The 25,155-nt window shown below is 45.6% G+C and overlaps 1 protein-coding gene across 9 annotated transcripts in view; it reads right to left on the reverse strand.

The window, feature by feature from the left end:
• Positions 1 to 25,155, reverse strand: part of HERC1 (HECT and RLD domain containing E3 ubiquitin protein ligase family member 1) — a 2,101,515-nt gene that overhangs the window by 213,613 nt on the left and 1,862,747 nt on the right. For all 9 annotated transcript variants that reach the window (XM_086959402.1, XM_086959399.1, XM_086959397.1 and 6 more), the window contains exons 68-69: positions 23,223 to 23,325; positions 14,445 to 14,614 (exon numbers count right to left, since the gene is read on the reverse strand). In XM_086959402.1, coding sequence (XP_086815528.1) covers positions 14,445 to 14,614; positions 23,223 to 23,325 — 273 coding nt within the window. The remainder of the gene's footprint in view (positions 1 to 14,444; positions 14,615 to 23,222; positions 23,326 to 25,155) is intronic.

The following is a 25,155-nucleotide window of genomic DNA, read 5'->3' on the forward strand; positions in this document are numbered from 1 at the left end:
CCCTTGACATCTCATTGATTCCCAAAGTAAGTTTTGAGGTGTAAGATTGAATGCTGATTTTAGGTATACAAAAGCAATCTACAGGTGGCCCTTTCTTAAATTTATATATTTCCAGCATAGTCATATAAATCTAAAGACCTGATCAATGTACTGGTTTTGATTCTAAATCCTGCCTGGAATTTAGAAAGCACATTGTTCTCCTCAATCCAATTGTTTAATCTATTTAAAATATGCTTAGTAAACATTTTTTGTAAAATATCTATTAAACTAATTGGGGGTTGTAACGATTGCTTTTTTAAAAAATCGTAATAATTTCTGCCCCTTTCCAGGATTCGGGTATTGGTGTGCCCGAGGCTATTGCATTATTATTATTATTATTATTAAAGCAGTTTTGTATAGCGCATGGTTACCCTGGAGCATCCCAGCGCTTCACCAAACAGAGTAACAGTAAAGGGAAAGAGGCACAAACATTTAGCAGAAAAGAAAAGTTTTCAGTTGTTTACGAAAACGCAAAAGACATGGCTCCGCGCGTAAACCTAGGGGGAGTGAGCTCCAAAGGGTTGCAACCTTTACGGAGAATCTCCTCCCTCCTGATCGGGCCTTTTTGACCCTGGGGACCACGAGTAAATGTTGTTGGTCAGAGCGTAGTGTTCTACTTGCTTTATACGGGGTCACCAGCTTTTGGAGGGCAGGAGGGCCTTTGCCTTGCAAGATTTTGTGTGCAAGGCAGAGTGATTTAAATTTTACCCTTTCTCGCACAGGCAACCAGTGCAGCGCCCTCAATGCAGGTTTGGCCGATCGTGACATGGGGATGTTATGAAGCATTTGTGCCGCCACATTCTGAACTTGTTGAAGTTTGTTCAGAGTGATCTCAGGGGCCCCTAGGTAGATTGCAGTACTGAAATCTCATCTAGATATAATCAGGCCCTGGATCAAAAGCTTCCTAGATAGAAATGGAAGCAGAGGCAGCACTTTGCGCACCGATCGGAGAAGGCCGAAACAGACACCAGCTAATTTGGAAGCCTGGGTCCTAAAGGAGAGGTCTTGCTCCAACCAAATACCCAGGCTCTTGATCTCGCCTTGGGTTTGGGAGGGGATCCCAGGCAGCTAGGCCAGGCAGAGCAGGGAAGTGAGGGACTTTTCATTCCCATCAGCATTATCTCAGTTTTTGAGCCATTCAGCTTTAGTGCTGAATCCCCCATCCAAGAATGGACTTTGGATAGGCAGGAATGTAGCACCTGGGAATTATCCGTGGCCTGGGAGAGGGCGAACACCAGCTGGGTGTCATCGGCATAGCTCACGATCTTGATGTTAAATGGAGCCACCACATTCTCCAGGGGGGCCATGTACACATTAAATAATGTGGGACTCAGAGAGGAGCCCTGAGGCACACCACAATGGAGGTGGGTGGATGCCGATCGTGCGCCCCTTCCCAGACCTGGAAGGTCCGTTCGCTGAGGAATGACCTAAGCCATTTCAAAGCTGTCCCCCTCACTCCGGCATCCGACAGTCGCTGAAGTAACACTTGATGGTTGATAGTGTCGAACGCTGCACTAAGGTCCAGGAGGATCACTGCCACTGATCCTCCTGAATACAAGATGCAGCGTACCTCCTCCGCGACTGCCAGCAAGGCGGTGTCAGTGCCTTGGCCCGGGCGAAAGTCTGTTTGGGAACTTCTCAGCACACCGTTGGACTCGAGGAAATTGGATAGCTGGAGATTAACCAATTTTTCCGTGATTTTACTTAGTCGTGGGAGTAGCAAGATGGGCCTGTAGTTCGCCATATCAAGGGGGTCTAGGCTAGGGTTTTTAGGAGGGCTTTTACTATTGCACCCTTCCAATTGGGTGGGTCTACACCAGCACCTAATGAGGCATTAATTACCTCAGTAATAGGCTCCACAATGGAAGGGGCAACCAGTTTAAGAATCCTAATGGGGACAACGTCCCGGGGAGAGCCACTCTTAATGGACAGTAAGACTTTAAGAGCTTCATCCTCAGTGACTGGTCCAAAAGAGTCCAGGGTCCTCAGAGGTATATCCTCATCCTCAAGGGGCTCAGCTCCTATGTTAATTTGGGGCAAGGTGATCAAGATTTTTTCAATTTTAGTGTGGAAGTACTCTGCTAGATCGTTGCATTTGTCTTCCAGATTATCCGTGGAGGCAGGAGGTGTGGGGACCCTCAAGAGCTCTTTAACCACCAGGAATGTTTCTCTGGAGGAATTGGAGGCATTGCTGATTCTCTCCTCCAAGAATTGGGTTTTGGCAAGCCGGATGGAGAGCTTGTAATTCCTTATCGGCACTCTGTATTCAATCTTACAGGTTACTTCCCAGTTCTTCCTCCAGGCCCGTTCTAGTTTTTTACATGCCCTCCGCATTGCCCTCAGCTCTGGCGTGTACCACGGAGCGGTGCGCGATCTTTTCTCCTTTCTTCCTGCTGATCTTAAGGGGAGGACGGCGTTGAGTGTGTTCGACATCCATCTGCAGAAGTCTGCTTCCGCCAGGACAGGGTCCTTCGCTAGTAATGGCCTCCAGACTGTCTGAGAGGTTTTCCACCGATAGCCTGGCCCAGGGTCTTTCAGGTGCACAGACACTGGTGAGGTGGGTACTCTCCGACTCGGTCTGCCAGGCAAAGGGGATCATAAAATGATCCGTCCATGGCAGAGGGATCGGGGGGCTGCTTTCATACTGGAAATGTTTGAAAAAATAGGATCCAGCAAGTGGCCCTTGTTATGGGTAGCCTCCAGATTTATAAGGTCAACCCCACAAGTTTTCAGGTCGAATTGAAGGGCTGTCGCCGACCGGTCTTCCTGGTCGTCGAAAGCAGTTTATGTATGGTCCTCAGACACTGATGTAGTGTTTCAATAAGTCTCCCGGAATTTTATCAGGGCCGGGAGCTTTCCCTTGTTTAACTGCATCAACAGCCATAATTGTTTCCTTCAAACTAAAATGAAGGCTAGTAACCTTTAAGTTAAATGCAAAGTCATTATAATAGTGGGGGATTGCTTGCTTTCAACTGCGGCATAAAAGCGGGTAAAATGGTCGACCCAGGTATTGGCATCGGGTAAAAGGTCCTTAGAATCCCTGCCTGTCTTGTTTCCTTTTGCTATTAATCTCCAAAAGCTTAACTGGTACTTAGACTTAGCCGCACTGATTAAGTCTGTCCAGATATCATTGTCCCATTTTTTTTTGCATTAGCAAGGGTTCTCTTATATTTAATCCTATTCTCCCTTATGGCAATTGTATTGTTATTTTTTATTGCCAATATGAGTTCAGCTTTTACTTCACAGCACTCCTTATTTACACCTTTCTTTAGATCTTTTCTTCCTCCGTTGCTCCGTTGCTCTCCCTCGGTATGTTTCAAGTTTCAAGTTTAGCTTTATTCGATTTTAACAGCAGATAAAAATCATAAAAGCAACGATAAATATGCATACAGTATTTCATGTGAATAAATAGGTCCTAATTTCAAACATTAAAAAGAGATTAAATCAGTGCATTATCGAACCATAGCATTTATATAATACAGTTAGCAGCCATCGCGTTTCTTTTCCTCAGGATACTCTTTAAAAAGCCAATCATAATCATAATGCATTTGCCATTCTCCAATTGCTGTAAGCATAAATAAACTGGTCTACATTGCCGCCAGGAACCCTTTTTCAGATATTGCCTAATCCATGTCTTACGTTCCTTCACATAATATTTACAGAATAGAGTAACATGAAACGTGGATTGTTGTGATAAGTTGTCGCAAGGGCATGTCCTCAGGCTCCTGGACCAATCGTTTTTTGTAGGAAAAGTTACCAAGTAATGGAATAAATCAAACCTAAATCTAGTTAAAATGAAACGTTCAAAACCCACAGTGCACAATGATAGATATGGTTGAATAGAGTAACCCACCAGAGACAACTGGTGTTAGCTGACAGTTTGTTTGATAAGTTCAACCGAACACCTTAAGGTTTTATAGTGGTTCATACATAGTCCTTTAAGTTCTTTCCTACTCAAACCACCTAATAGTTCAGGGTTGTTATATAGTTCTGGCCTATGCAGATCAATAAATGTCTTCCTGACATATTCGAGCCATGGAATATGTTTGACGTTGTCCAGTACCATTACATCTTTTCGGATTCCTCTACTAAGGGACAGCGCATCTTCGGTCCAGACTCTCTGCCAGAGTTAAATTGGTTGTGCTTTTATAAGATCAGAAATAAAATCCATTCCTAATTTAGAATGACAATTAAAGACTGCTGTACCCTGGGGAAGTGCTAACAAATATCTTAAAAAAACATTTTCTGCTACTTGAATGGTTGAAGTATTTTGGAAGCCCCAGATTCCTGCCCCATAAAGAGCTATGCTTCTACATTTTGCTTTATATATATTCAAGAGGATTTCTGGAGGTCTTTTCCCTAATTTGGTGGCGAAGTTCATGAGTGCAGCAATGGAACGTTTAAACAGAAGAGTTCTGTTCTTGACAGCCGCGCACCATGATCCAGAGCCATCAATTAGCACCCCCAAATATGAGAAGATTTTAGTGTGTTCTAGTGAAAGGACGTCGATTTTTAAAGCCTTACATTTTTTTCTGGCTTTCCCACACGTCATCACAAATGATTTTTTAGTGTTAATTTTAAGTCCCCTTGTCTCCATGAATGCAACATACTTTGTTAACGCCTTTTGAGCACCCACCTTGGTTCTGGCCATTAATACGGATACCATTTGAAATATCGCCATACCTTGTGGAGCATCAGGAAAGGACTTCTGTTTGCCGGCTCTTCAGCCCTTTGTCAACCCAGCACCTCGCCGGACCTGCTTCGCGGGTCCCGCATCGCAGATTGGACTCAGCGGGAGTGCGCAGCCTCAGGGGTCGTGTGCCACAGAATTATCCAGGGGAGAACTGTTTTAGCAGCAGGGCTGCGAGCGCTGTTGCAGGGACTCCATTTCCCAGGAGTCCCTGCTTGACTAACCCTCAACACCTGGGACGCTCTCCCTGCTTGCCCCGCCCCCTCCTTGGCAGGTGAAAAACCTGTGTGCCTGACTGACCTGTGGGATACCATTTGAAATATCGCCATACCTTGTGGAGCATCAGGAAAGGACTTCTGTTTGCCGGCTCTTCAGCCCTTTGTCAACCCAGCACCTCGCCGGACCCGCTTTGCGGGTCCCGCATCGCGGATTGGACTCAGCGGGAGTGCGCAGCCTCAGGGGTCGTGTGCCACAGAATTATCCAGGGGAGAACTGTTTTAGCAGCAGGGCTGCGAGCGCTGTCGCAGGGACTCCATTTCCCAGGAGTCCCTGCTTGACTAACCCTCAACACCTGGGACGCTCTCCCTGCTTGCCCAGCCCCCTCCTCCTCCCTATTTAGTAGGTCTACAATACTGCTGCGTGGTAGCGCGCGGGAGCGCCCGGGGCTAAGCCCGGGCAAAGGGCGGGCCCTCTGTGGCCCTCCGAGGCCTGTAGAGTCTGGTCTGGGCCAGAACCCTTGGCTTTGTCAATTCCATCTTTTCGCGTAATTATTGGGGCCCGCTATTACTGTGAGTGCTTTACCTTTTCTTGTTGTATTTGATTTGTAATTTGAAAGCGTGTCCCTTGATCTGAGCTGGTTAGTTAGCTAGGCCCAAACCCATACTATAGGAATGTGTACCCGTGAAACACGTAGTAAGACCACGGCTGGTGCCACCAAATTGACGGGCACTTTAGATCACTTTATTGTACGCACTAATTCATTAATTGATGAAGGCATTGCCCTTATGGAAAGAAGGGTGTCCCAGGACCTCGCACTTGCTAGAAGGTCTTCCTTGGGTATTATAGCCTCTGCACGCACTCAACTAAAAATCCATCCAACCACTGAACTAAATCCAATCGTTTCATCCCCTATTTGCGATTCTACTAATTGTATCCAGCCTGCCCCATTAGAATCCCCCACCCTGATTCCCCCCTTAGCTCTTCCTACATCCTCTGTGATTCCCCAGGCAGTTATTGACCGCCAGGAAGAGATATCTAATCTTAGGGGCGTAAGGGAGGGTGCTATCCCCAAATGTTCTAAACCATCTAGTAAGGGAAGTAGTGATTGTATAGAGGTTGACGATGGAGTGGGAGATCCTATAGAGATTGCCAGCAACACCAGTGGCAATATGGAGGGAATGGTTAGCATGGTCAACCCAGGTAAAAGTGTAGCGAGAGTAGAGGTGAATCATGTGCTCCATCCCCCCCCGATGGGTCTTCCTGACAATTCAGTTTCCAACACCAGTCTTGCGAGTCTCCTTGAGACAAGCAGCCTGGATGAAACCACGGAGGGATTGGAAGACAGAAATGGCATATTCATGAGTTCCTTATCCAATCTTATTACATCTTCACTCACACCCTTGGAGACTAGATTACAGGGGATTGAACAGCAGCTCCAGGCTATACACCTGGAGCTAAAAAACACCCAAAAGCCCCTGTCCAAAAAGCCTCGAGTACTCCAGTACTGTCCAATACCAAACCACCGGCACCCTCTAAACAGCCAACAGCGAAAAATGTGACCATCAAATCACCTCCATCTAAAACCCCTACTCTGAAGACCACCAACAACTGTGCAGCCAAACTGCCACCCAATGCCCCCAGTAAATCCCAGACTTCTGAAGGACCCCCCATCCCGGTGCCTAAATCACCAACTCCCCCACCTGTGAAACCTAAGGTACGCCGCAATATTAATTTACCACCTGACGCATGCCCCTATGTAATAGTGTTAACAGGCGTTCCTGAGCTTGCCCCCACAACAACTGAATCCTTTTGGGCTCTCAAAAACAAAGTCTGCCATTGGTTAGACCAAAATCATCCACTACCACCAAATATCCACAGTAACGTATTTATGGTAGAGAGAGCCCCTTGGGTAGGCGATAACAAAAAAAACATTCAAGGGGACTGTGTTGTTGTGACATTTGAGGATTCGTGTTCGGTGGAACATATAATTGCAGGGCCCCCATGTAACATTAACTCCTCAGTTTCAGCCAAACCTCTATCCTATTTCTATATGGTTTCCGACTATCGCAGTAATAGGTGGAGCTGGCTGAGAGGCACCAACCACACGGGAAGTGGAACAAGAGGGGAACCTTGGCTGGACCATAACTTAAATCAGTGGAATGGTAGCAATACCGGAGGGTGGAATCCAATGCAGCCTATAATGGGTAGCCGTTCTCATGGCATCAACCAGCAAAACGGGGCATGGTCTGGGCAACATCACAATAACCGCAGTGCCAGACTGCCAGAAGAGAACATTCTCTTCGCAAAGGTATTCAGCCTTTTGGATTACCAGCCCAGTGGAGTGGAAGGGAATGCATTGCAGTGAACTTTGGAGGTAGAAGCCTAGACCACCAAGCTCTCTGGGGTGGGGTGATGAGTGATTAAACTGGGATTCCCTGGTGCCGGACGACTGTAGCAGGCAATACTCATATGCACAGGAGCCCATGTGCAGTGTTTGGACCAGGCCTGGAGTAGGACATCTGAAAGGGCTTCATAAAATGGGAGTAATATTTTTCTGAGGGCACTTCCCAGCTGAAGAATTTCAGTCAAGATGTTCGTCTTGACTGCCCCTGAGGGTAGCATAAGGTCCAGGACCTCAGCTGACCTTCACACCACCATTGCAATAGAGGCATCCTCCTCAATAGCTCCGGTATGTAAATGTAAATGTAAATGTATTTGAGCTTGTATAGCGCACAGCTACCCACAGAGGGTTTCCCGGCGCTTGCTTAGGGAACCCGTCCTGGTATTCCCCTGTGAGATAACTCCGGCAGGGTATCCACAAGGTGAAAGCCAGGCATCCCGCCGCGAGGGGCCGTTGTGGAGATTAAGCAAGCTATTGCCCAGAGTCGCAGAGTGTGAACCCGTGAGTCGAGAAGGCACCGGAGCGAGAATTATCGAGTCCGTGGAATTTTTGAGCCCAAGACCCGCCGAGGCGGGGAATTGAACACTGGTCCAGGGCCGATCTCAGATTCCGGGTCTGCCGCCTCTAACCCCTGAGCCACACTTCTCCACATGGGAAGAGGACAAGCGAGTGTCTGGGAGGTGACCATTCCACTGGCATCCAGTAGATCTTCTGACCAGCTGTCCTCCGTCTCTTATAACTGGTATCAATAAGGATCAGCAGACCCCTCCCATTCATCCTCCAAACTAGGCCTATCATACGAATAAGGCACTGGTTCCATCATGAAGACCTAGCTCCATGTGAAGTCGGGGATGACACTGCAGAGGGGCGTTAGCAGCGCAGGGGAGTGTCAGCGCTGGAGCAGGCCCCAAGGAAAGTTGAGTTGGCTCAACTGATCCAGATCCATCAACGTATCTAAGGGGCCCGACGGCGCCAGGGGTAAACCCACCGGTGGAAGACCAGTAGCGTGCCTTCTTCAGACTGGGAGGCCAGAAGCTGCTCCAGTGTTGACAGGTCTTCAAAATATCAGGTGCATGGCCATATATATTCACTCTGGCTCCCGGAAACTCTGATAGTAGTCTCCACCACATAGTTGGCCTCGAGTGCTGACACTCCCTCGTCTTGTTGGATGACTTCGACAGATGTGGCGAAGTCAAAGATCTCTTCGACTTCTTACTTTTCTGGTCTCAGTGGGACTTACAAAATGTTTATTTTTCCAACAACCTCGATAGCAATGACAAGAGCTTGGAGTGGTTCTATGACCGATCTCAAGACCTTCCTATCGACGAGATCGTGAATGTTGTGGTGTCGCATGTCGAGGAGCTTGAGGGACCGCTCCCTCAAGGCCTTGGAGTGCATGGTGTGGCAAATGATTCAGGTCTTGGCGTTGTGGTCATGCTCCATGCACAAGAGGCACACCAAATGTGGGTTTGTCACCAACATTTGAAAGCCATCCTAGAGGACATTCGCGACATACCAAGACTAAGTATTGAAAAACGCTCCTCAAAATGTCAAAATAAGTCAGTAAAAAATTACTCAACTCTAGATATGAACTGACTGGCGCAGAAAGAAAAGTATTGCAAGTAGAGGAGGCACCTATATAGGCACTACACATGTCATTTCCGGAGCAGACGATGATGCCACGTAGAGATGGACTCCACCTACCAGCGCACAAGGGTACTGCACATGAAAAATGTACAGATCCATTCTGACACCTGGGGAGTATTCTAAGGTAAGCAATCTGTGGCTAGAAGTCTCTATCAGATGCATTCTGGGTTGTATTAACATATTTTTCAAGCATTTCATATTTAACAGAACTAAATGTCTTTTTTTCAAAAATATATTCCTGACAGGGCTAATATGTTAGTGTACTACATAAAAGTACTAACTAAACCTGATGTTTTAATCCACTTTCTTCAAGAGAAAACCTTGATTATATGGGTTTGCTACACACTGCAAGTCACGGCCTAAAAGGAGGTACTTTCAGTGACCTACAGTAGCATCTAGCTCGTATTGGTCAAGAAATGACACTAGTCCTCATCACAAGCATTACCTTGTTGCTCTTTTGTCTCACAGACCCCAAAGAACTAGCCTGATCATGGTGGAAAGAACTGAAAAATCAAGAACCCAGATAACAGAAAGCCTCTTTTACAAAGCAATAACGACTAGGGCACACTGTTAAATGAAATGAGAAAAGCCACAGCACTGAGGTGACAAAAAAAAGAGGAGAACCTAAAGCGTGGAAGGGAAAGATGGGGAATTAAGAAAAAGCAACTTGAAATATCATAGAGATTAAGAAACTTGAATTAGAGACTCTGCAGGTTGTGTTTGTGTTAGGAGGGAGTACTGCTTTGCTGAATGACGCTGAACTTTGCCAACACACCCCTAAGGTGTATGCTCTCTAATATATCCTAGGGTACGATGTGATAGTATCTGTAAAGAGCTTTGAAATGGCATACGAGATCTTCAAGTAACATAAGGTTAACAAAGCAGCTGCTTTACAGAGCAGGCTTCCTTTAGCAGGACATGAAGCAGTTTTGGAATCGAATAACCGCAAAAGGGAAAAATAATCCATTATAAAAAATTGCATTATACGAAGATATGTCTGACCCCGACTCTGTTTGATAAAAGCCTTAAGAGTGAAGACAAGATACTGCATGTGAAATAGGCAATATTTGTATCAGGCAGCTGACAACGTATGTAGGGCGCCCCCATTCTGAGGGGTAGTTTTATCTAATGCTATTTGAGTAACTTTTAGGTATTTGCTTAGTATAGCTGCATTATATTGAACTACCTCGCAGTTTACTAATCTCATGTAGCTTGCAACACATGCTGACCAGTGACGAGCAAACCAGGTACGACAGAAGGTAAAGCGTATACAGGTGGTGAAAGACCATAGAAACAACAGTACATTTCAGCAGGCGCAGACTTTGAAAATTACTGCTGTACTTCACATATGATTCACAAGTGGAAAATCCAAAATGAAACGGATCTTTATCATAAAGGTCACAAGATTGGGTATTGTGGAGACAGTTGAGATGCCCCAGGCCAACAGCAGGGGTGTACTACAACTGTGGGGCACAAGGTACTGTTAAGTTTGGATGTGGAGTGCTCCATTAGTAACCAATTAAGCTTATGCCACAGAACAACCAATTCGTTTGGATAGAATTAGTGACATCTAGGATTGGTTCTAAAAGCGAACTAAATGTGGGAAGAGGGACCCCTCTCTCAGGTTAGTACTCCTAAAAGTCAGGTGGGCTGTCAAATGTAATACTTGTGCTGCTGAAAGGTCACTAGGGGCACTTATCAATCACAATATGTGTGCCCCTGTGAAAAGCTGACAGAGTTCAAAAGAGATCACCTCATCGCAAACATGGGGTATAGTTAGTATCATGCCACACTTATGCCTCTGAAGGGAAGGCAGGGCTGACGGAGATTCACCAAATTTTAAGCTTGTGCATCTGAAAGGCCATAGAGTGGGGGAGTGCAAGTCACTGTAGACATATGCCGCTGAAACATTATTTATTTATTTATTTATTTATAGGCTTGTTACGCGCCGGCATCACACCCGAAGGTGTATCTCCGCGCGGTGCTGTGAGGTGAACAGGTCGAAGAGCTCCTCCTAGAATAGTACAGTCTTTAGGCGTTTCCTGAAAGCTGAGTGACTCTGGCATTCTCTGAGGGAGAGGGGGAGGTTGTTCCATAGACGAGGACCCATGATGGAGAGGGCACGGCCTCCCTGTCTGGTCTTATAATGTCTAGGAACCTGAAGCAGCTGTTGGTTGGAGGACCTGAGGATGCGGGATGGGCGGTGGTAAACAAATTTGTCTGTCAAGTAATGTGGTCCCAGATTGTGTAAACTTTTGTGTATCACACAGCTGATCTTGAATTCTACCCGTTTCCGGATAGGAAGCCAATGAAGGGCCTTAAGGAGGGGGAGGGACGGTGTTCTGGGGGGGGGTGTTGGTCACCAGCCGTGCTGCGGTGTTCTGCACCACCTGTAGTTTATTGAGCACTCCCTCATTGGCAGCTAGAAGTAAGCCATTACAATAGTCCAGGCGGCTCAAAACGAGGGCCTGGACCAGGGTCTTCCGGGTATCGTCGGGTAGAAGGGGGAACACCTTCCGAAGGAGGCCGATAATGTGGAAGCAGGACCCTGCAGTGGTGCTGGCATGGTGAAAAAGGGTGAGGTCCTGGTCTAGACGCACCCCCAGGTTCTTTACTACCTGTTTGGGGAGCGGGGCCTGTCCCAAGCTTGGAGGCCACCAGTCTGGGGTCCAGAGGATTCTCGCCTCTCCGAATAACATGACCTCAGACTTTCCCACATTGCACTGTAGAAAGTTTTTGGCCATCCAGCTGGCGATTGCAGTCATGCCGTTGGAGAAAGTTTGTCTAATCTCTGGAGTAAAGGTCTTAAAAGTAAACAGCAGCTGCGTGTCGTCAGCGTAGGAGATAGGCATGAACCCAAAGGACCTTGTCATGTTGGCCAGAGAGGAGACATATACGTTAAACAACGTAGGGCTAAGACATGAGCCCTGCGGGACTCCTCTGATGATGTTAGCCGAGGTGGAACTAAAGGAGCCCATGTTCACCTTCTGAGTCCGCTCTGAAAGAAAGCTGGTAAACCATGCCAGGGCAGATTTGTCAATGCCTGTCTCCTTTAATCTGGTAAGGAGAATGGCGTGGGATATGGTGTCGAATGCTGCGGACAAGTCCAGCAGCACCAACACCACAGACAGCCCTCTGTCCAGGGACATGCGTATGGCATCCGTAACGGAGAGGAGGGCGGTCTCAGTACCATGCCTAGGCCTGAACCCGGACTGAGAATGGTCTAAGCTGCCAGTCTGCTCAATGAAGGTGGAGAGATGGTGATTGACATGCTTCTCTGTCAATTTGCCGATGAATGGCAGAAGGGAGATTGGCCTCAGGTTGGTCATGTCTGACCAAGGGATGGCGGTGTTCTTCCTGATAGGCTTGACTATGGCCTCCTTCCACACCCGGGGGACCAGTCCCTCAGATAGGGAGCGGTTGATCACCGTCCGAATGCAGGGGCTGAGGACACTCCCAATGAGGTGCATGACCCGGGCAGGTACGAGGTCTACTGGGCTGCCTGACTTAATGGTCCCAATCAGAGAGTTGACCTGATCTAAGGTGATCTCAGGGATGAATGATAGTGAGGCTGGGGCAGCACAGGCTGTTCCAGGCTGAAAACTGGAAGAGGGGACATTATCATCCACGGATGTGCTTGATTGGGAGATTTTTTGGTAAATGGCATCAATTTTCTCCGAGAAAAAAACGGCCGTGTCATCGCACAGTTTTTGGGTTAGCACTTCTGCACTGTCGCAAGCGACAGGCTTGGTAAATGTGCAGAGCACCTGGTACAACATTTTGGGGTTATTACCGGCCCCAGAGAGTTGGGAGATAATATGGGACTTACGGGCAGCTCTGATGTTTTTATGATAGAGTCTCATTGCTGAGCTATACCTATCTCTATCGACAGTGCTGCGCGAGAGTCTCCAAGATTTCTCCAGCTTTCTGCAAGCTCTTTTCTCCGCGCGCAGTAGGTCTGAGTACCATAGTTCTTGTTTACGGTCCGACCGCTGATTACAGCGTCTTAGGGGGGCGATCATGTTGACCGCTGTACTCAAAGCATTATTGAATTTGGACAAGGCCAAGTTGGGGGAGTCTGAGGGAAGAAAATCAGGAGGAATAAAGGCAGTTCTAAAGGAATCAACGGACACCTTGTGCCACTGCCTGCGCCATAGCGGCAGGGGGACAGGGTTGGGGCGTTCCTCCGAGAGAGTGGGAAGGAGGAAGTTGATTATAAAGTGGTCGGTCAATTCCACCTGTGAAGGGGGGTGACAGGTCAGGGAATGAGAGTTCGATAGGATTAAGTCGAGGGTATGACCGGCCTGATGAGTTGGACCCCGGTTGCACTGTTTGAAGCCTAGGGCAGATAGGTCAGTCAACAAATTGCGAGTTTCAGCGTTATCAGATAGTTCGCTGTGGACATTGAAGTCCCCTAGGAGTACAAAATTAGTTCCAGATCTGATATGGGGGGCTAGAGTCTCCAGGAGGATAGACGAAGCCTCAGTGTAGGGGCCCGGAGGACGGTACACTAATGCTCCCTTCCAATAAGATTGGGGCAAGAAACCAATTTTAAAAACCAGTATCTCAATGTCGTCAGTGCAGCATTGGTCGAGAAGAGTGACAGTAAGAGTATCCTTGTAGATTACCGCGACCCCGCCGCCAGTTTTAACAGGGCGGTCCAGCCTAAGAATCTTGTACCCCAAAGGGACCCCCAAGGTGATAGCAGGGACCAGATGGGGTTTAAGCCAGGTCTCGGTACAGAAGCAGTAGTCGGGGCGGTTTGAGTGTATTAAGTCCCAAACTTCCGAATGGTGCTTAGGGAGAGATCTGACATTACATAGTATGCTATTACCCCTGGGGGGCAGAGGGTTGAGGTCCACAGGAGTTGGAATGTCTGAAAAGGGGGGACCAGGAAGTGACTGGAAATGACAATGTTTGCAGGAAAACGGGCCCCCAGGACATGGGCCGGGATCCTGTGCGCAGCCTTTAGGCGGCGGGTGCCACAGATTACGTAAGTCATTCGAAGAGTAACTTAGTCTATCCGCTACTCTACAGGTGGAAGCAACAGAAGTAGGGGTCATGGCCCCTGGCCCCGTTCGGTCACGGACGGGCACAGACGGGCTCCTCTCTGGCTCGTCTCAGGCGCGACTAAGGCGCCCCCTGCGCGCAACCGCTGCGCGCTTGGGCGACGAGAAGGCTTAAATGCCCTGCCTGAAGTGATCAGCTAGAGCGCTAACAGCGCGAGAGTGTGGGTGGGGTCACTGGCTCTTCCTGTCCCGCCCTCCGCTCCGCTCTTTCATTAGGCATGAAAGAGTGAGACACAGGCTGCTTCTTATTTTGAATTTCACACTGAAGACTTAGACGAGCTGCAGAATTTCTCTTTTTATTTTAAAGACAAAATAAATACTTTATAGGCACTGAAGTGCTACAGAAATAAAACACAAATTTAGATTGAGTAATACATACCTGTCCTTCAGAATTACTGCCCCAGGCATAAACATCACCAGCTGAGGAAAGCGCAAGTGTATGCTCTGCTCCTACTGCTATATCTTCAATGAAGATACCCAAAAGCACTGGCACTTGCTGAGGTCTATTGTGATTACGAGCTCGGCCTTCGGGCAAGCCAATCAGACGATCTAAAATACATAAATAATTTACATGCTGCATTAAAACTGTTTTAATCTCCTCTGGTTTAGTAGCATATGAGTTTACACAGTAACAAGCTGACATTAGATGATTCACAATGAACACAACAATTTTAAAACATGCTTCTCATGGCACATTCTTCCTCATACAAGTGAATTCGTATTTGAAGGGAACTCCTGCTTTCTTCCCACAAAGTAAAAAGCAGTGAGACCAATAAATAGCTCTGTCAGATAAGTCTCGTCAGTAAAATGAAGTGCTTCTGCTTTGCATGCAACCATGATGTTGCCATGGTCTCCGGTGAACGTCTGGTCAGTGGATTTGAGAAGAGGTAGCCCCCACTTTTCGGTTAGGTGCAAGGAGTGAAGTGCAGCTAGCTGCTGAGAACCCTGTTCACTGGTGGACCGAGATGGCGATCTTACAGGGAAAGAAATAGGGATCTCAAGAGTGCAATGGTGGTGGTGAAGAGAAGGTGTGACATGAAAGAGCAACAAGAGGTGGTGTTAGGAAGAGACACAATACCCCAGAGAGATTGATGTCTGAGATCAGCAGCCCTAAAGAATCGATACGAAGAGAATCCTTGCAGAGGTAGACAGGTGCTAAAAGAGATTTGGCCAGTACAGATCAAGGCCTGGATGAATGAGTGTGATTGTTCTTCATTCTGGAAATTCTGCAGTCATGGTACACTATAGCAGACCTTGGTATGAGACAGGCCTGCTTAGCCAGGCAGGTTGAGCTGTTTGCTTGAGGTCTTTTGCTTTTGAGTGTCCTATGACTTCAGGGCTAAAGCTGGTCCAATCCTCAGGGTCAGAGAGTGACTTAAATGAGCTTAGTCAGAGGATTGAGTAATTGGATGGGCCTAAGAGAGTAAAGATGCACTGCCCTGCCAGGGTAACGTGCACAGAAGGTACTTCAGGATTCCTAGCTCTCTATGAGGATTATGGACTATGTAACACAGAGGCTAAAGGGGACTTGGTAGACACTGCAATGTTTAAGTGGGTCATGTCTCCACAGAGTTCCCAGTGCAGCACTAGTTCTTCCAATACGCTCACTTCCATTATTGTATGCGGGGGCTTCACTAGTTTCCTGGTGCGAAAAAACTTTAGTGACACTCCTGCACCAAGAGTATTGGGTGAGGAAGCATACAACAATACACACTTGTCTGGACACTGGCACTTTATGACATAATGGCACATACTGGGAGTGAAGGGGTGCTGGGGTGCATTCATGCCTAAAAGACTGCCTGGTGCCACAAAATGTGATGTCCCCAGGACCAATGGTCAGGGTAACGCAGGGTGAATGGCGTCTCAAATGGTCGCAATAAAAGTGTGTCTTGGCAGCGACAAGGCGAAAGACACACTTGCAGAGAATTAGGGGGAGAAGTTAAACAGTAATATGGGAAAATTCTCAGCATGTATTTTAGCTGTTGGGTTTGTGCCTGTGAGAACATGGAAAGACCCTGTCACATCTATCGTAGGTTTCTGCTGGTTCTGCCCTTGGCATTCGGATGCTGTATGCTTCAACTGGGAAAAAAGAGACTGGCTGGATTATAGATGCAGAAATGGTGCAAAACAAAGTGGTCCAAATGCACAACCAAAGCAGGAGGGACAAATTTGCCCGGGCCCCACTTACTTTTGACTCGACTCATCCAGCGTGACTGAAAGAGGTGCACTGAGAAACTGTGGAAGCAGACGTTTCAATGGAGATAGTCCTCAAAGTAATAAATGTCACCTGAAACTCTCTAGCAGGAGAACTGGAAAAATGGATAATGATGTATCAATTACTCCAAGTTTTGAGAAACGCTGTGGACAAGGATCACAGAAGGAGAAGGGAAAATGTTGATACTGGAAAACTCTGCATGGAGCCTTGGTCAGCATAGATACAGGTTCTAGCGACCTCCAACATCGTGGTTGAATTAGTCAAAGATGTCGAGAGGAGGTCCTGAAGGAGCAATCATAGGATGGTCAGACTCTTAGAAGGACTGGATCAGGATCTTTGCAGCACCAGAAGAACTATCTAGCTGTTAAGAGAGCTCATAAAGCTAAATTACTGCATGCTCCTCCCAGGGCCGTGCCTAGGCTATCCTTGACAAGATTCTTAACTATAGGGACTATATGCTCAACAAAAAAACACAGAAGACCGATGAATCACCTAAACAGTGAAAATCCTTTAAAGTAGTAAAGAAAAAGCTCTGTGCCATGATACAGAACTATGGGCTTCTCCACCAGGCGAAGCTCAAAGTCATCCTTAATGGTAAAACACACTTTTACATTCCATAGGTGGCTGGTGCAGCTGAGGCCCCAGGAAAGCTCATACTGACAGACTCTTGGAAGATGCCCAGAACTCAAAGGAAAGAGCAGACACCGGGCAGTTGGCGAGGCACACCGAGAGACAGAGTAGGCGAAATTTCTATGACTGCTTAACAGAATTTGAAAATCCTCGCAACTATAGAGGTCAAATGAGACGTCTATACATTAATGGAGTTATAACCTGTGTTGACTTGGTTCGACAGACAGCAGAAGCAACATTTTATTCACAGGGGTTTTTATATTATGGAGAGAATTTGCCCGGAATCCACTCCCAAGTACATACAAATCATCCAGCACAAGGTTTAAAAAGAATATAGGATAGCCTAGATCAGGCATATTGGGAATGAATGTTAGTGTTTACCGATTACAAAGCTGGGGTAAAAGGGTATAGACTGTGCAAAAGACACCTTTGGGCAGTTGGTGGAAGGGGGGGGGGGTCAATTAGGATACAGTTGGTTTAATTCAGGGCATTGTCAACTATGGCTAGACAATGTTATAAAACTTGCCGGAGATCCACTTATTTGGGACTAAATGAAAGTTATTTTGGGAGACACCATGGACACTACTACTGCTCCAAGAAAAGCTTCTCGTTTCACATCCAGAACATTTCTTTTGGCAAACACTGGACGCATGCAATCGATGCACTGGGTGCTGCATGAGTAGCCATGGCCTTTTGTAATATTAATGCTTGACACCTCTTGGTGCGGAAGTATGCATGGAGTAAAGGATGAGATATTCAGAGGAGTACAGGGTGGAATCAAGGTTGAACGTACAAGTACACCTTTGGCAGCTCAAATCAAAGATGACATCAATGTCTATGGTGACAAAGATGGAAAGAATTACTGCATCCTCACAGCACTAAAGGGCGCTACAGACGCAGTGAAGTGATGGCATTTTCCAAAGGTTTAGCTAACCTATGCAAAACGGTGAGGTGGGAGGTTTTTCATTCAATACACAAAAAGAGAAAACAACTGCTATTGTGGAATTTCTTACAACAACTAAACCCTTGGAGTCCACATCCCATGGGGCTATCTATGTTCACAAAAAAGACCCACTTAGCCTCACAGTCAGCTCCAATTTGGGTGGCGTTCTTCAATGCTGATACAGCTCTGAAACTTGAATGCTTAGAAACCCTTTCTGGTGGATAGCCACCCTACATTTCCAATCACACATTAAATTAAGTGAATAATGGAAGCACCTAGGGGGCAGGTTAGATCGGCAAATATACTACAGGTGAAAATGCATTAAATGATTAGCATTGTAGTATGGATAACGACCCCTGCAATGCCCTCAATTAGTAGGCAACCGGAATAAAGCTTTGTTTACAAGAGACAACAATCAAATATCTATTATCAAGACAGGTTAGCTTATTCAAAAAGGGTGAAACAAGCCAGCTCGGTCTGTGGGGGCATGACAGAACCATCTATGCCTCAAGTGTATTTTCATAAACTGATAGATTAGACTCAATAGGGTCTGGAATCTGCCTTCTGTAACAAGCTTTTGATTATTTACATTTACAACCTGTACGTGACAAGTAAAGCAAAAACTCATGCTGGTTGAAGATATGGTTTCAGAGCGCCGTATTCAAATACAGATATTTCAATGCACAAGATAACCCTCCAAAAGAAAGCAGGAGGGCTTGGAGAATATGAATCATTGAGTCAACAAAGTTATTTAGTAGTCTTTAAAGGGAAGATACTAAGGGAAATGTCTCTATCAAACAAACTTTTCACATCTGCCTGGATCGCTCAATGAGCTTCACATTTACTGAATACACCGGCTGTCATCTGCGGGCCATACATTTGAATCCCAGCAAGTCTAGCTCAGCCTTCCATTTCCAGCAGGACAGTAAACTTAGTATCACAAATTGAGAAGTAATAACATCTGTTATGTACAACTCTGTGATTTTCTTTGGCAATAACTGCTGAAAAGGCAATTGATGAGGCACCTCTGACCAATTAAACCTGTTCTATTTGAGGGGCTAATAATTTATCCTTGATATAAAAATAAACCTGCCAAATTTGCTTGCCGGTAGAAGCTAAGAAAATCAAATACCTGCTATACAGATTAAGGGATTAACTGTGTATCATTAAGAGTCCTGAGGACTGAAGATACTCAAGGACGCCAGAGTCATAGTCATAGTCATATTTAATGTACAGTTAATAAAAACCTTTACTAAGGAACAGGTATTTAAAATACTAAGTACTGTTAAAAAAAGGCCTTTTCAAGTACAAGCGGTGGTAACGTGCTGAGAGCTGCTAAACATTTTGCACTTAGTCTATAGTGAGGCTTGTTACAACTAGTCTTCTCTGCAACAGTTGGAATCCTGGAGTGTTGCAGCCTTGTAAAATAATTGCACAATTTAGTCCAAGCATCTGTTATGTAGATTCCAGCACTTCAGCCTTCCATTTCCAGCAGGACAGTAAACTTAGTATCACAAATTGAGAAGTAATAACATCTGTTATGTACAACTCTGTGATTTTCTTTGGCAATAACTGCTGAAAAGGCAATTGATGAGGCACCTCTGACCAATTAAACCTGTTCTATTTGAGGGGCTAATAATTTATCCTTGATATAAAAATAAACCTGCCAAATTTGCTTGCCGGTAGAAGCTAAGAAAATCAAATACCTGCTATACAGATTAAGGGATTAACTGTGTATCATTAAGAGTCCTGAGGACTGAAGATACTCAAGGACGCCAGAGTCATAGTCATAGTCATATTTAATGTACAGTTAATAAAAACCTTTACTAAGGAACAGGTATTTAAAATACTAAGTACTGTTAAAAAAAGGCCTTTTCAAGTACAAGCGGTGGTAACGTGCTGAGAGCTGCTAAACATTTTGCACTTAGTCTATAGTGAGGCTTGTTACAACTAGTCTTCTCTGCAACAGTTGGAATCCTGGAGTGTTGCAGCCTTGTAAAATAATTGCACAATTTAGTCCAAGCATCTGTTATGTAGATTCCAGCACTTCATGTCCAGAAAGTAAGTTGTGAGGCTGGGTGTCTGCTGCTGTTGCTCCGGCCTTCCCCTGGGCATTCAGTTTAAAACATTTTGAGATTGCGAATCTGATCAGCTTCAGATTTTAAGGTGCAAGCAGTGCTTAGGGTTTAAGGGGTGCAGGTCGTGAATGATGTTGCTCCTCCTCAGCCTGAGTGTTCCAAATGTTTTTGATCCAAGTATATGTTCCATGTACTTCTTGTTGTACATGCTATACCTAGTTTGGTCGCTACTATTTTAAGATATTTAATTGTTTTTATGTTCAGTTAACAATTCTGTGGATTTAAGCTGGCGATTACTGCCTGCTGGCATGTGAGTACGCCTGGGCCGATAAAGTCGACATGAAGTAGCAATTTCCTTTCCACTAAGAGCTGAGGACAGATACATAGGACGTGGATTAGGGTTTCTTTTCCCAGTCCGCATAGGTGGCAGCTAGTATCGTGGTTGACAGAGCAGCACCAGGCCGGAAAGAGGTCCTAGAAATTCCACTCCCCCATTCGTAGTGCCATCAGTCTGTATTTAATCCTTATTGGATAAGTGTTGGTTATGTAGCTTTGTTGTTTTTTCGTGGAGTACAAGTTCATCACTGACTATGCATGAGCATGTTTACACGAGCTGCCTTGTCCTCTAATGTTGACAGGTCAGTTTTTTAAATACTTGCTGGGATAGGTATTTGCTCCAGGCTACTATTAATGAGAAGTCCCTCAGTAGGATGTCTAGTTGGATCTTATATGCCGATCGTTGTCCTGACTGCTCCTGTTCAGACCAGATTAGGGTGTGCAGAGAATCCGGCAGTGCATCTCTAAGCCGGTGGCAGAAGTTGAAAAAGCGACTTGCAGGTTCCCAGGACTGCTTGGTAAAGGTAATTCTAGACTCACGTGGGCCGGAGATGAGCTTTTTGGCAGACGCAGCGCTGATTTATAGATTCTTGTGATAGTTTGTCAACAGGCCCGTTTTCTTTCCCTTGAGTAACTTCACTGCTGTAAGCTAGAGTAGGGCCGAATTTTACCTTCATTACCTTGAGCAGCGGGTCCAGGCATTAAGATACCACCTATTCGTCAAGCTAGATTTTAGGCTAAAGGCTACCATTTTGGTTTTAGATTGGTTAATGCCAAGCATGTTTGCTGCTGTGTAGCCCTGAAGTGTTGATAATAGTCGTTGTAGACCTATCTTTGTCTGGTTGAGGAGCACTAAGTAGTCTGAGTATAATAGAGGAGTCATTCTTTGCCCTCCAAGCTTGGAGGTGTGGCAATTTGCTTCATTGAGGTGGTTGGACATGTCTGTTATATAAAGGTTGAAAAGCAAGGGTGCCAACACAGCCTTGCTATAGGCCAGAGTTTATTCGAATCCTCCATGACATACAGCGAACGTTCCTCAGCTTGATCTGCACCCAGGTGTTCGAGTGTAGCTCTATTATTGCCCTCTGCAAGATGTCCGGTAGGCCACAGCCAACTTCTAGCGATACTATCAAACGCAGCCTTAAAGTCTACGAAGCAGGTGAAGAGAGTTCCTTTCCATCTACTAGCTTTGTCACACAATAGGGCAAGGGCCATTCGCTTGGTAGTGGTGTCACAGCTGTCTCTAAAGCTGTATTGATTCACAGGGATGATCCCCAGTTCTCTCACCCATCCTCCGAGGTTATTGAGGAGCAGGCTTGCATGTATCTTGTCATCATTGTTGATTAGTGCAATCAACCGGTAGTTACAGGGATCGGATTTGAAGCTTTCTTTACAAATTGTTTGAATAATGGAGCCTCTCTAGGAGTCTGGAATGGTGTTTGCTGTTAGGAAATATTTGAACAGTGGAGTTAGTATCTCAGACCATAGTACAGGCTCAGAGGCAAACAAAGCTGTGGGAAGCCCATTGGGGCCAGGGGCACCATCTTTAATAGTCTTCTTAGTTTTCTGGAGCATCACTCTTCCATGTTGCTGATGATCGTGACAGAAATTGGTGCTCCATATGACTAGCTTACGTTGTGATTCGAGGGTAGCTTGCTTGGCAGTGTCATGGGAGGCAATGGACATGTCGCTTGTGTGGAGAAGTGAGCCATAAGGTATGAGGCCCACATAGGATCCAAGATGTTTGCACTCATGGTTCTTCTGGGACCAATTGTGACATGGTTAATTAGTGATTTTTTGGCATTTCTTCCCATACTGACTGTTAGCAGTTGCATCCTAAATCCCTATTTGTTTCCCATTCTGACACGCCAGATGGCTTCCCTAAACTGTGATCTTGCAGGGTCCACATTTGTTTGTACACGATAATCAGTTAACACATGGTTGACCAAACATTTATGATTAGTGGCTACAATATTAAGTCCACTTTCATTGGATATTTGACATTTTTAAATTCATGTTTATGCTTTTTTACCATTCAGATCCAAGGTAATTAGTGTTTCATTCGGTGTGACTCTGGCTCTCTCTGGGGACAGTTACTACAAAAGGGGGGGGAAGGCATGGAAGAGAATGAAAAATGTAAATTAGACCCCTAATGATAGTGTAAAAATCCCCCTGCCTGTAATTTTATTTCAAGATTTCGCCAGCTTCAGAAGCGTTGAAATTGATAGTAATGTAAACACCACAATTTAAAATATGTACAGGGAATGTCAATGGCCCGCAAGCCTAGGGAGTGCTTCCTAATCAGAGTCAGAATGGTGATCACAATACTAAGGAAACACATTTGGATACAATTAGATCTGCGTCCTCGGTTTATTCCACAGAAAAGGGCGTTACTATCATAAACCGAAATCAGTGATTGTATGCCAGTCAAAAGAAAAGATTGGGATATGGATTGATCCCAGCACAGTAATAACAAAATCCTCTTATGGCCCTACTTGGTGCACTATTGATTCACTGGCACAGTACAGTCAACGCTTTATAACTGGAAGTGACTTTGATCCTCTAATTGTTCCTTCTTTAGTTCACTGTATTCGCTGAACGGAGCTAGGAGTATTGAAAAATGCTGCAAACTGTGTAAGGGATATCTATAACACTTGCTGAAAGGCATTTAGCTGTCACTGAAGCAATGCTTTTAAAACATCAACAAGGTTGAAAGCACAATGACAACACTAGTGATGAGTCACAGTTAAATATGGTTTACAAAAATGACTATCCCCACCCTTTTAACTCCATCTGATCTCCCACACATTGCCATTCAACATGGCGGGAAAAAACCCTATCACACAAGTTTGTAGTAATAAATTATCTAACGACATGCATAGGAAAAAATGAGCAGATATAAATAACTACTAGCATTAAAAGGCATATAACTTGCAACTGAAAAGCCATCCTTACCTTGCCCAAATGTGTACACATGCCCATCCTTTGACAGTGCAACCGAAAATTGCGTCCCGCAGGCAACTTTTTTAATTCCAATTCCACACAAAACATCTATTTTCTGAAAAAAGCATAATAAAGATATAATAGTAGATAGAAAACATAACATACCAATATAATTATATATGTCTGATGCATGAAGGCTCAAATAAACAATCATTTTGAATACTAGTTTAAGTCCTTACCTGTTAAATCTGACCACCCAAAAGCATAATTAGATGACAGAACCGCTTGGCCTTTTGAGAACTCAGAACCTGCTCTAAATCCATAAAATAAATGACCGGTTTGAGCAGAGAGAACTTAGCTTCTTAGGTCGTTTGACCCCTAAATCACAACTGGTCAGCACAATTGGTCAGCATCCTGGCTTCTACAAGCACCCTACATTTAAGGGGATGTGCCTGGGAAATGGACATCTATGAATCCGGGAGACCTGGATTCTAACTGCAACTACTCCACTTCAACACATGGGTTTATCGCTAGTAAATAGCGATACCTTCAGCAGAGGCTTCACTGTCAGTTAAACATTTCAAACACTTCTATAGGGGCTGTGATCCTATTATTAAGTGTTCTAGATAAAGAGAACATCCGCACACAAACAAAAAGGAATTAAGTTGTTGTAATGGAACCAAGACGTGAGTTCAGTATTCACGCCAGAAAGAAGTGAGAATACGTGAGGAGGTAGCAGACATTAGCACATTTACAAAGGAAAGTCCCTCGGGAATTTGACTAGTTAGCAGGCTCAGTTGAAATGCACCCTAGAATATCAAAGGAGCACAGAGGGCTGGGAAGCACCATTGAGAACCCTGCTCGAGAGCTCACTCGAGGAATGGAAGGTTCCACAGAACAGGAAGAAGATGACTAGAGCTCCACTTGAAGGTGTTACCATCTTATGGCGGCTGAGAGTTGTGCTTTAAGGTTACTTTTTGAACGAAGCGCAGATGTTCACATAGCGAGTGTAAGAATCCTCTTGCATTTTTAAACTTGTTTTAGCCGCATTTACTTTCTTAATCTGCTCTTACCTCGTTTTTTAGACTTATGTAATCCATGCTGTTTTGCATATTTAAATTACTGCTGCTATGTTCAGGCATTTTAAAAATTGACAGTTTGTTCTTCAAAACCTCACCTGCTCTGTGCGCCTTAACAATCCCCGGTCTGCCACGGTGATTACCAATTGTGTGGAAGGACGTGACTCCTCCCTATGGGCGTACACAAACATTTTTTCCAGGGCGGGGAAAATGTTAACGTCAACACCATCCTCCGGCATGATGTGTGCCAGGTGGGGCACAAGAAACACTGGTGCGCAGGAGGAGCCATGGGGGGCAGGAAGCAGGCCACATATGATCTCATACACCATAGGGTTGTTGTAACACAGCCATCTCTTTCTTTTGTGGCACCCCAAAATCCATACCCACCCTGGTCCCTAAAATTACCCCCTAGCACCCCAAAACCCATATCCACCCTGAACCCTAAAATTTACCCTGCCTCACAAAACTCATACCCGCTCTGAACCCTAAAATTACGCCCCTGGCACCCCAAAACCCATACCCGCCCTGAACCCAAAAATTACCCCCCTGGCACCCATAACCCATACTCGCTCTGACCCCTAAAATTGACCACCTGACACCCCAAAACCCATACCCACCCTGAACCCTAAATTTACCCTCTGGCACCCCAAAACCCATAACCCATACCCGCCCTGACCCCTAAAATTGCCCCCCTGGCACTCAAAAACCCATACCCGCCCTGACCTTTAAAATTCCCCCCCCCCCCCCCCCGCACTCCAAAACCCATACCCACTCCGAACGGATTAGTTACTTACCTGTAATCGGATCAAGAGCATTGCCCTTACACCATATGTAAAACCTCTTCCATTTGAAAGCATAAGACTTTC

This window comes from Lissotriton vulgaris, chromosome 2_2, assembly GCF_964263255.1.
Source record: "Lissotriton vulgaris chromosome 2_2, aLisVul1.2, whole genome shotgun sequence".
NCBI lineage: Eukaryota > Metazoa > Chordata > Amphibia > Caudata > Salamandridae > Lissotriton > Lissotriton vulgaris.